At 40.0% G+C, this 11,721-nt stretch overlaps 1 protein-coding gene across 1 annotated transcript in view; it reads left to right on the top strand.

Annotated features, from left to right (window-relative positions):
* SELENOS (selenoprotein S) overlaps nucleotides 1-11,097 on the top strand; it is a 132,846-nt gene extending 121,749 nt beyond the window's left edge. Inside the window, exons 5-6 of the mRNA XM_086958055.1 lie at nucleotides 8,158-8,236; nucleotides 9,832-11,097. Of these exons, the coding sequence (XP_086814181.1) occupies nucleotides 8,158-8,236; nucleotides 9,832-9,914 (162 nt within the window). The 3' untranslated portion in view covers nucleotides 9,915-11,097. The remainder of the gene's footprint in view (nucleotides 1-8,157; nucleotides 8,237-9,831) is intronic.
* Nucleotides 11,098-11,721: the final 624 nt, after the last annotated feature.

The raw sequence follows: 11,721 nt of genomic DNA on the forward strand, positions 1-11,721 counted from the left end.
TGTCCTTCTTTGTCAGACGAACCCATTACGTAAGCATGCTTTAATTTGAGTGATTTCTTGTGCTGTGACACTCTGATCAGTAATTGCCAACATGTGGCAGCTACCATGACGTTTGTGGCAAGATTTTGGCATCACATGATGTGGTAGAAATCTTTATTTTTAACCACGTTCTTCCACTTTCTGTATTTGCGTTATGTGATATGTTAGTACCACTCCTTTCCAATGCTCTTTCCAGTAAAACTAACCAGTATTCTTGTTCATAATTAATGTTCTACGGGCATTCGAAAATGCTGGTGTATGCAAGTTACTGCTATGTCAGTCTTTCTGGCACAAAACGTGGACATATTATACATCATTTAACGGGTCTCTGGCAGGTCTTTTCTGGAAAACCGTTCATATTTATTTGTGTAATTGAAGAAAATTGGTTTAGTGGTTAAGTTGCTGACTTTGTAAGAGGGAGACCTGAGTTCCAAACCAGCTTTTCCTTCTGGACTGCAATCTATGATCCTGGCATATAGCTTTATCCTCCCAGTGCGAAAGTTTCCTTACTGCTAGAAAATGGAAGCACTTTGAAATTAGATGAAGACTAGTTTTTCACTGCTACTGTCGATCCTTTACACCCTCTTTCTTTATGTAATAGATGTGGAGTAGAAGATGTGTATTTGTGCTTTATTGGTATGGCCATAGGAAATGCGCTGTTTTGTTTTGCTGGCTGGTGGTAGTGGACCTGTAATTGGACTTGTTTGGTACTTTCCCAGGAACTTTTTGTTTCGCTTACAACGTTGTTACTATTTATTGAATATGTACATTTGCTAGATTAGCCGAGATTCTTAATTTTTAAATGATGTACTGCTTGATTGGAGGGGTGGATGGCTTGTGGTTAGCAGTTATTTGGGATGGTGCCAAATACATTTCCCAAATTTGGTTCCATATGATGGTAGCTCCAATGGTAAAACCTGTTGAAAGTAATTCCACTAAACACGGAATAAATAAAGCTTTATTCAGAGTTGATCTTTTAGTTTGGTGTACGTCTATTGTTGTTTTTGAGAAATATTAGTTACATAAAGTTACTTGGCAGTCTTCTATGACATACTTTATTGGATTGGCGTGGTCTTGAACCATTTGTGAATTGGATAATAGCGGACAGAAATGTAATGTGTGTTTGGATGAAACGGGGGCAGGCCCTTTCCCCACAGTGCACTGGCCATGGCCTACGTAGTCTGTGTGCTCAACAGTCCATTACTCTTACTCAGCACATGACTGGATGAGGCCAGAGTCTGCTGGGTACGTTCAGTTATTGGTTGTATGCACTCTCTGGAGAGCAGTGACCTTGAGCAGCTTCAGTGTTATTGATGTCAGTGGTGCTGGGAAATGTTATACCAAGGCGAGGTCTTTCACAGTGTCATCTGTGACATCTGTAAGGGCTGCATGCACTGGGGAGAAATATGCAGTTCCCTGTAACTAGCAAGTATCAGTAGCCTTTAAGATTTGCATTGCAACCATATTGTACCTGCAACTAAGGATTTTTAGAGATTTATTTTATATACATTTTTATATCTAACACAAAGAATCCCAACTCCTGGTTAACAAGATTGTTTTTATATAACATGGGAGAAGGAAGGCTGTGGCGATTTTGAGTGGTTACTGGTAAGGCACAGGTATTTCAACAGTGTGGCATTGCGAAGAATGGCACACACACTTGAGTTTCATACCATGCACATACACCAGCTATCCGTACCAGGAGGCAAGACCCAGCTGAGAAGCTAGCCACAGAGGCCCTACAACAAGACATGGTCTCATGGGGGTCATGAATGTATCCAACATTACTGACATGACCACCACATTCCACTGACTATGCATTAGCACAAAGGCCCACCTCCTATCTGCGGGGAATTGATAGTGTGGTTGTAATTCTAAAAAGCTGACCTTCATGGACACATCCATGGTGATAACGGACAATCCAAATACAATAGCTAAGTCGACAGGGAGTGATTGGAGGGTGAAAACGAGACCACACATAAGAGCAAAGATCTACAAATGGGGATCTCTCTCTGACCCATATCCCATTTGAGATTTGAGCAGACCGGTACTGGTTGAGGCCTGTGGAACCTTGATCTTCCTCCCCCACAGGAGCATTCTCTAGTAAAGTCAACACATTGCTATGCTTATATATCTAACTTTGTCATAAACCTAACTAAGCCAACAGGCCTTTGGGAATGGTAGGGGTGTGCTATGTATATCAACAACTAATGATAAATGAATAGTTTGAGTAATGTAAAGTGTAGAAAAGTGGTATAATGATTGTCCATTTGCACATATTTACACAGCAGCCCTTTACAGTCCTGTCCTCATGCTTAATGCCAGTAAAAGGTTGCTTGCGACACTGATGACTCATAAAGGTGTGGAATGTGAGGCATTGCACAGTAAAGCTCAACCCTTTGTTGTTAAAGCTTTATGAAGCACCGCTCTTTGCAAATATAGACGACTCCTGTTAGCCACATATGCTTTTCCTGACAACTGAAAAAAATGTCTTTCTAAGAATGTTCCATTCATTACTGAGTGCTAATGTATCCTAATGTACTAGAACATGATCTTCCATGTGAAATGGGACCTCGTCTCTGAATTTCAACTGTGCTCTCACCTGTGGTGCCACCATGTCAATCTCGATGGAAAAGCAGTTTTTTAATTAAGCAAAGTGCCCTTTGACTTCAGCCTGCATTTTCTGGCTTGGATATTTGGTTGACGGGGAGAAATCTAGTCTCTTTGGTTGTGCAGGGGTGGTCCAATTACTATGCCTTTTAACACACCCCACTGATGGCTCCATTACACGGCTTCAGTCTGAGAGAGCAGACATTATTTCACCAAGAGTGTCATGTGGTGCTGCTTATCAAGATTTTTACAAACAAGATCTTCTGTTTCTCAATCTCTGTCTGATTAGTATTAAGTACATTCAATACCTCCTGCCTTGCATCATTGCATATATGCCTGATTTTTAAAGAACTAGTGTTTTTGCAGACGTTGATGTTTCCACACAGGTTCTTGCTCTTCATACCTGTGGAGGCTCTGGTCTGACCTTACTACAGTAGTGTGTGTGCCTTTAGAGCCTCCCCTCCCCCATTCTTAGTTTTGTCTGAACATCTTTTATGTTTTGCTTTCTCCTCCACACCCTTCCATAAATGCCTGTCGACGTACAGACTATGCGTTCCATCTAGCTACAATTTGACACACTGGTTACTGTAGTGGGCGTTTTTTCGAGAATATAAACTGCATAGTAAGTTTAGGTAAAATTTGCATTTTAACTTGTTTGTACATGCATAGCTGTTAAACAACGATATTACATGTTCTAGCCATCGCTTCAGCAGCTCGCACCGCTGTGCAACATTTAACAAACCATGGTAAAGCCAATAGATTTCACATAGGTGAAACCTGTTTGCTTTACAAATGCTTGTTAAATTTGATGACTGTAGCTTCGACTTTGAAAGTGCAGTTTATGGAAATATGCATTTGGGTGGGGTGGTGGAGAGGGTTAAATGTTGTTCCGAATCAGTAAATCAGACATTGCTAATTATGACATTCACGAAAGATAGGTAGTAGTGTTCCCAAAGTCGCGATACGGGGACCGTTTGGGTGAGGAAATGCGATAGCCTGACTTTTGCTCACCAACATATCATGGTTGTAAACTCTACTTTTTAAATAACACCGGCCTGCTCTCGAGTGTTCGTTTCTATGAACCTGATACAAACAGACGTGTATTTACTCATCGAATAAACGTATAGCTAGCTTATGAGCTGGGTCGTACTTGACTATCGTGACTGTTGCTACAGACCGGAAGACTTTCCTCATTTCGCATTTTGCTCAACTTCTTACCCTGCCATTTATATTTTGGCCTTGAAAAAGTCCTTGTGTAGGACGAAACACGTGTTGGATGATCTCTATTTTTGCTGGGAATATCTGTTTTATGGAATTGGAGAAAAAAAATAAAGACTGAAGAAAACATAATAAGTGGACTATATTTTGAAACTTCCTTTGAAAATCCCCATTGAATATAACCTTGTCATTTGTTTCTTTTGGAATACTCTATTACTAGTAGAGTGTGGTACATTGAGGGTTTATAACTCCTGCCCTAATTATTAGAATTACTAGCCCACAGGAGTGCTGTTAAAAGTTTCTCAAAATTTGTTTGAATTGCTAATTATGAGCTTGACCCAGGCTAGAGTCCACCCAGATCAAAAATGCCATCAACCATTTACTTTGATTTTATTAGTACCTCGGATGCCTCCCCTGATTTGGTGGACTGTGTGATTGAGATTCCTTCCATAGCAGGACAGATGGTTTTTGCCGCTGCCCCCTGCTTTTTCTCTCTCTGTTGCACATCTATTTTACTGCTCCAGTATGGTGCAGATCTGGCCTGATAACTCCTGCTCAGGACTTGTAACTCCCGGGTGCAGCTTGGATATTTAAAGGTACATCCTGCAAGCGATCTGTCTGCCTGGCACCATCGTAGACGTTTTTATTACTGCAGGATCTTGGATGTCATGGGCTGACATGACTATGTCAGAAGAACCAGAGAATGCTCTACTAGTACCAGATGGCTGCTCTGGAGGTTTGGACTGACATCTTGTGGGTTTGTGCTTTGTTCTCACCTCCATGCTCTGTGGCAGCTCCCTGTTTACATGTTCACTTAGCTGAGTGAAATGTTGGTTTTTCTGATCTGAGCGTGCCGTAATTTGTGCTGTGGAGAGGCTATTATAGCATCAAGGTCTGCATGACTTGGTTCTAATTTGCTTTTGGAATATTTTGTCTACGGGATGAAAGCTAAAATACAGATTGATAGAGGAGGAGAAAGAAGCCCAAGAAACAAATATTGACTAATGGTTGAGATCCAAAGTGTTGGAAAAACAAAAACGTTGAATTCAAGCCTTCTCTTGCCTGGCTCACAGACAGTGAAACTGCATTCCTGATGATACTTGATCAAATGAGTTTCTGCTCTCCTTCATAAGAAACCTGACGGTCTTCCTGTGCAAATCCTATCTATAATGCTGTACTAAACCTTCTATGAACTCTGGGGTCCTATGTTGTCTTCTTCACCCCCCCCCCCCCCTCCCCCCACCGAAGTACTGCTTAATGTGACTAACTAGAACCCATTTACTGTCTTATTATTCCCATATTGTTTGTAAAGTGTTCAGATGCCCATGTTGCCAGGACCATGCTATATAACTATATTTACTTAATAAATAGGCTGCAAACGTATTGCAGTGGATATACAACAAATACCCTTTGCTACTTTGTCTTGGTTATCTGCAACTTTCAACTCTATATCAGATTAGGTGCTTACATGTAACGTGGTGTTTCTCCGTGTCATAACTTTGGGTCGCAGACAGTTTGCAAACTGTTTATTATTTTTATGAATTTAAGGTGTTCTATATGACATTCAAGTATTTACATGGAAATCACATTATTTATAAGATCGCACGTTACATATTCCAGGATGGTCACATTGCTCTGTGAAGCCTACCTTGCTGTTAGGAGACTTTGCAATGCTATGAGTAAATGAGAATGCCGTTTTTTTCAGTATGTGAGGAAGTAAATGTAGTTCAGGTTACATCTTTGAATGCCTTTCACTGCTCTTTAAAGACTGCTCTTCTCCACCAAACTGCCCTCTAGCATTCTAGCTGAAGTGTGGTGCTGTATCATTTAAATCTTTGGTACTGTGCACATTGCAAACAAAACAGATTGAAACACAAAGCTGCTACTTATTGATCCAGTCTTTTTAGTACCGTCACCCTAAATTCCCTCTCCTTGAAATATTGAGGGTTTCTCTGGCTTGCTCAAGATGAGTAAGTTGAGGACTATTTAACAAAAATTTATTTTTATTTCTCACCTCCCAATGACCTCCTATCCTCCAATTGCGATAAGGTCTTTGTGTATCGTAAAAAAACCCATACAGGGCTGCTCTTTTCTGAGACCACTTGTTGAATCCCTTCTCTCTGCTATTAACTTAAATAGATTGCAGAGGTTACTACTCTCTCTGTAAGCCAGTCTCCTTTTTTTCAAAAGTTTAGGTTTGTGTGTCTCCTGAATGTATTGAAGTATTTCTCATTGACTCCCCATGCACTTCATGAGGTTCTCAAGCTTGATTTCACCATGTACGTGGAAAACACACTTGAGTAGGTGGGTGATGGTCTCTGTCTTTGAGCTTACTTAATCTGATCTTAAACTTATGGTGCACTTATTGAATGTGGGGACCTTACCTCCGCTTAGCCATTATGTTTTATGAATGCATGTGGGGGAAATTGTAACAGCTTCATGAGACATCTGGTTAGCACTGGCCCCAGCAGCTATGACTTCATTAGTAATGCCCTCCTTAGGGTCTGTACACACCAATCTAAACTGTAAGGGTGTAGAATTCATACTGCCTGATGTCTAGAACATAAATCCTTTCTAGTGAGATCTGCATCCAGGGCTGCTGCTTGCTCCCTGATAAGAGCCGGCAATGCAATCTGACTCAAATAATCAATCCCAGCCACATCTCTTATAAGGAACCGGCAAACGATGATGTACCTCACCATTAATTGTGGCCTGTGTGAGCACCAGGCCTCCTCCTCCTCCTCGGCAGCCTTGCACTGCCGTGATCATGGGTGGGGGGGGGGGCCCTCGTGAAACCGGATCAAAGTCAGCAACCTACCATGCTTATCACCCTCCTGGTGTAGTCTCTATCTATAGTCCCTTTGAGTGAACTTGTAAAGTGTGACTACCTAAGAATGGTGATTCTCCAGATGAATTGCACAGGGACTCAAGATTTCATTTAAGAAACGAAGACTAACATTATGGATAACCTTTAAATTGCTTCTCCTGCAGGGCCTTTAAAGAACTTACAACAATTCAACACAATCTAGAACCAGAACACAATACTTCATAAATAGTCCCATGCACATAGCATTCCTCGTCTTTTAAATGCGGCAAACTTCCTTCTTTACTGTCATTCTTATTCATTCTCCCAGCTTCATACTTGTTGTTCTTCCTTTTTCTCTCCTTCCCTTCCTATTACCACTCTACAATAACAGACAGCATATTCAATATTTTCGACAATCCAAATATATACTGTAACATTCTCTAATTTAATTCCTAGTGAAATACACCATCTGCAGAGGTTTTGCGGGGGCAGGACTATCTGCAGAAACTGGTTTCCCAACTGTGACTCAAGCTGGTAGAATGCTAAACTAGTCGCCCAGTCCAAAAGGTGAACCTTATTTAGGCAGGTGTATTACACCTTTCCCACAATATTGCCCACACACTCTAAAAGTAACTGGGTCCTACCAACTGTGCAAAGTAGCAGACAAGGAGCTGCATTGACCAAACCAGACACAGCAGTTGATGATCTGAATCATTCCCTCTCTTTCTGATGTTACCTACCAACTCCCTAATAACTTGTTCTCAAGGACTACATAGTAGCTTGAAGCAACACATCAGCACTATCTAAAACTACGACATATGAATTAAATAGATAAATGTAGTGATATGAGTGATACTTTTGTAGATCAGTCAGTTTTTTCCTTACAGAAAGTCCCAGTTCAGCTCACAGTTTCTCTGCTCAAACAAAACCTAGTGGACAGAAGGTTAATGTTCTTTGGGGGTGTGGTGATCTGTTTATGGTTCTGGCAGGAATTGGCTTAGATCCCGAGATATTGGTCTTCACTAATACCCCCAAAGAATCCCTCTCCATTCTGTAGATGGATGTACGTGGTGTTTGTCTCATCACAAATGCTATTTTGAGCTTTAGCACAGCCTTTCTTTAGAGCACATGTTAGCAATGTACAACTTACAAATATTTTACTGGACAACAATAAAAATCCTTTGTAGATGTCATGCTGCTCAAAGCTATCCCATCAACATTTGAAAACTGGGATGTAATTACACTTCCCATGGTCCAATTTCCACAGGGCACCCGAGTTTAAAACTGAACGGTCATGAATTGTATTGGTTTCATATTTAGAAAAGCGTAGTTCTAAAACATGCACTGTAGGTGATAGTTGCTGCTCAGTGTGATTTGTAAAGTGAGATGTTGAATTCTTGTTAATTTTGGACAGAGATGTGGATGCTATGAGAGAAACAAGCATGGAAACTGTTTAACAAATGCATGCTTTACTTTCTTTATAGCTGGAAGCTGCGCCGAGCACGTCAGCGTCCACTACGGTCCAGACGCCAAAATCTGACAAGAAATCTCTGCGAGGAAGTGGTGAGTAGAAGTTTTTAGGAACAGTAACGTATCTGCCCTGCAGGTGAGAGGTACTAGTCTCCAGTAAGGTGGGGAGCCATTAGAGATGGAGAGCAAGAAGTAGAGCTTTGTTAGCTTTGCGGTGAAGATAATAAATGTGGACAATTATTTTAAGAGTGATAGAGGGACAACACTGAATTGTAGTTCTTCCTCTTTCCTTGGGGAAAGTCACAGTTGTCACAGTTGTGGGAATCCCATTTTTTTTGCTTTTTGGAGTTCAAGGTTGCATGTTCTCAGCTCTGTGCCAGGTACGGCTGAAAACTCGAAATGTTAGGGAGGTGAGCACTCTTGTCACCTATTGGTGATGATGATGCACTGCCCATTGCACAAATGTAACAACAGACGTTTAAGTAAAATACTTGACCTTAATACAACCTCGTCATGATTAAAACTTTGACTATTAGTTTTAAAGATAACTTTTCTTGAAAAAGGTGAAATAAATTTGAAATTGTATGGATCCAAGAAATCTTCCCCTTGGAAAAGATTTTTAATTCTTATATTTTTTTCAGAGATTAAGGTTTTAAATAGGAATATGAGTGGAGCCCCCCCTTGCCCATTTGTCATATCCCCAAATACTTTAAAGTAATTATGTCGATTTATTAGTAATATTTTATTTATTTATATATCAAAACACTGCATTTTCGTGTAGAACTTAGTTGTATGGAACCTAATGGTTCCTTCTTTTTGGGTTGAATGAATTTAAATAAGTTCATACTTTAGTACTATTGTACTTTTACGATTACATGATTTTGTAAGTTTAGAAATCACGTGATCTAGTGTTTTATTTGATCTAAAATGTACTTTAGGCAAAGGGAACAATGGTTTTCAAATGCCCTTTTTGGATAAATATTATTTCGAAATAGGACAGCAAGGCCATGCAGTCAAAGTTAGGATCATTATACATTTATGATGTAATTTTTATTATTTGTTATATTATGCTTTAGTAACTCATGTTTTACTGTGTATCACTGTTGGTTTTTCCTATGTTTTACTATGTTCCAGCAACTGACGTAATTTTGCAACTTGTAACACGCTGATCCTCATGTAAAGCTCTCTGATACCTCTGGGTCTAGCCAGCGCTATATAAAACTGCAAATAAATATGAGGAACAATGTGTCAAACTACTTTCAGATAGCCATGGTATTAAAGCCTTTTGGAATATACTTTAGTGTGACATTTTGATATTGTATTTATTAAGGATTTTGAAGTCATCTATCTTTAATAAATGCATAATACAAAAAAAATGGAAGAAAAGTACGTAGTAAGAAAATGTAAAATTGGTGACATTCTATGTGAGAGTATAGTCAGCGAAGTGGGTGTTCTTTTTTTATCTGCTGACAGAGTTCGTGTTTCTTTTATAATGAGTCTTGTGCAATCAAAAAGAGTGCTGTTTGGGGCAGGGGAGTTAGGAAGCTAGTGGAAATTCCATGTTGATGTTGGAAGCCGATAATGAATCTGGTGCCACCTCACCATTTACTTATTCTTACGCCTAATGGATTTCTAAAGTTTGTCAACTGGCTGATATTTGACATTGTTCTTTTTCTGACTGCTTTCAGGGTACAACCCTTTGACGGGCGATGGTGGAGGGGCATGTGGCTGGAGACCAGGACGCAGAGGCCCATCATCAGGGGGTGGATGAGGGTAGGAGTCTTGCTGCGATCCTGTTGAGACCTCAGCAAGTGCTCTCCAAAATGACCTGCTGTCCTGCCAACTGCAGTTTCGTTCTCCTCAGTGACTGTCCTTGGATTTATTTTTACATGTTGTGCAACCATTAGCCAAGTTGGAATATCAAAAGTGAATGTTCAGAAAAATATTGGATGTGAAATGTCTCACACTACTGATGGAGGAGTGTAATGCCCTAAGGAAAAACACTTTTCCATTTATCCCTCCCATTTAACCACTCTCCTTCCACTGCTAGCCTTCCAAGGATCACTCTTAATGAAGTTGGATGTCCTCCTCTAAATTAATTTTTCTGCTTTTCCTTGTACGAACTGGAATTAGGGTACTCCGTGCCTATACATGTGGCTATACAAAGCTGGGAAACTGGAATGTGCTGTACTTTTCTCATGCTTTCAAACAGTGCCAACTTTGTATGGCTGAGTGGCTAATGGGTGTTCAATCTTCTGTTTGTCTCACCAATGCTGTTCTGTATTGAGTCATGCAAGATACTCGCTTCACCTAGGCCTCTCATTATCCCAAGGAAAAGGTTTGGTGCATTGCATGAGGATCCTCCTTATAAGTGACTTGGAATATAATGCCCCTTCCTTTGCTCAATTCTGTTGCTTGAATTTCCTATACATAGACTCTTTGAAAGGACCTAAGGTACATAACAGAACTGCATCTTCTAGTTCTCTGTTCCCTTTCCTGGTCTGCCCCGATCAACATTGTTCATTATTTTCAAATTGTTTGATTTCCTCCTCTCAGAAGTGGGATTCATAAGCAAGTTGACAGACCTTCAGAAGTTGTTGCAACATAAAAACAAAATTCTTTGGATGAGTCTCTGCAGTTAACTGCATTGAATGATGTCACCCTTATAAATGGTGGTTTCACCAGTGAGGGTAGCTGATACTTGCAAGCAGTTAGGAGTCATGTTCTGTATAGCCATCTTTATTTCACCTACTTTGCAGAACTGTTATTCTTAAACATGTGCTTTCTCTGGGACTAAGTGGACACACTGTTCGTCCTTCTAACAATATTTTTAGTTTCTACTGGAAATAGAACTTGCCTGCCCTAATAAATTGTGGTATTTCTGAAATGAGTGTGTTAAGACTTTTCTCATAGTTTTGTTGTATGTTCAATCTATTAAACTCCTTCTCATTTTGCTTTGTTTGTTCCTTACATAAAGATCAAAATTGTTTTCACAAGCTTTTCAATTTCTTTAAAAACGTGAGACAACATGATGGGTTCTAAAGCTGAACAGTATGTACCATTAATAGTCACATATGGAGTCAGATTTCAAAAGTCGTGCAAAACCCAACTACATCCTTTGATGGGCAGAGTCTGCAAAATAGGCACTGATGTTTGTGACACCTATGATTTATACAACAGTGATCTCATAGTGGTAAACTGCTGTTTATGTCTGTTGGGTGAAGTACTGTAACTTTCTTTTCTGCTAGGTAGAGAGGAAGGGGACATTGTGGTAGAAACAAGAACAAGCATCACCTATGTTTCAGATGTGGGTACAAAATTCCAATGTGGGTCAGTCGGGCATTTGTACAAATCTGGTAGCTGAAAGAAATTGAATGGTAATGCGATATCCGATGGGAATCATTGCTACCCGACATAAAACCAAGTGATTACAGTGATACTGAAATTTGTTGGGGTATTTCGAAAAGGCAAATTAATTTCTCTGGAAGAAGTGTTTGGGGATGATCTATTTTTCTAAGGGGTGTCTCACATTGTATTTTGGCGACTCCAGGGTTGTATGGGCATAATTTTGAAACTGT

The sequence above is a fragment of the Lissotriton vulgaris genome, chromosome 2_1 (assembly GCF_964263255.1).
Source record: "Lissotriton vulgaris chromosome 2_1, aLisVul1.2, whole genome shotgun sequence".
NCBI lineage: Eukaryota > Metazoa > Chordata > Amphibia > Caudata > Salamandridae > Lissotriton > Lissotriton vulgaris.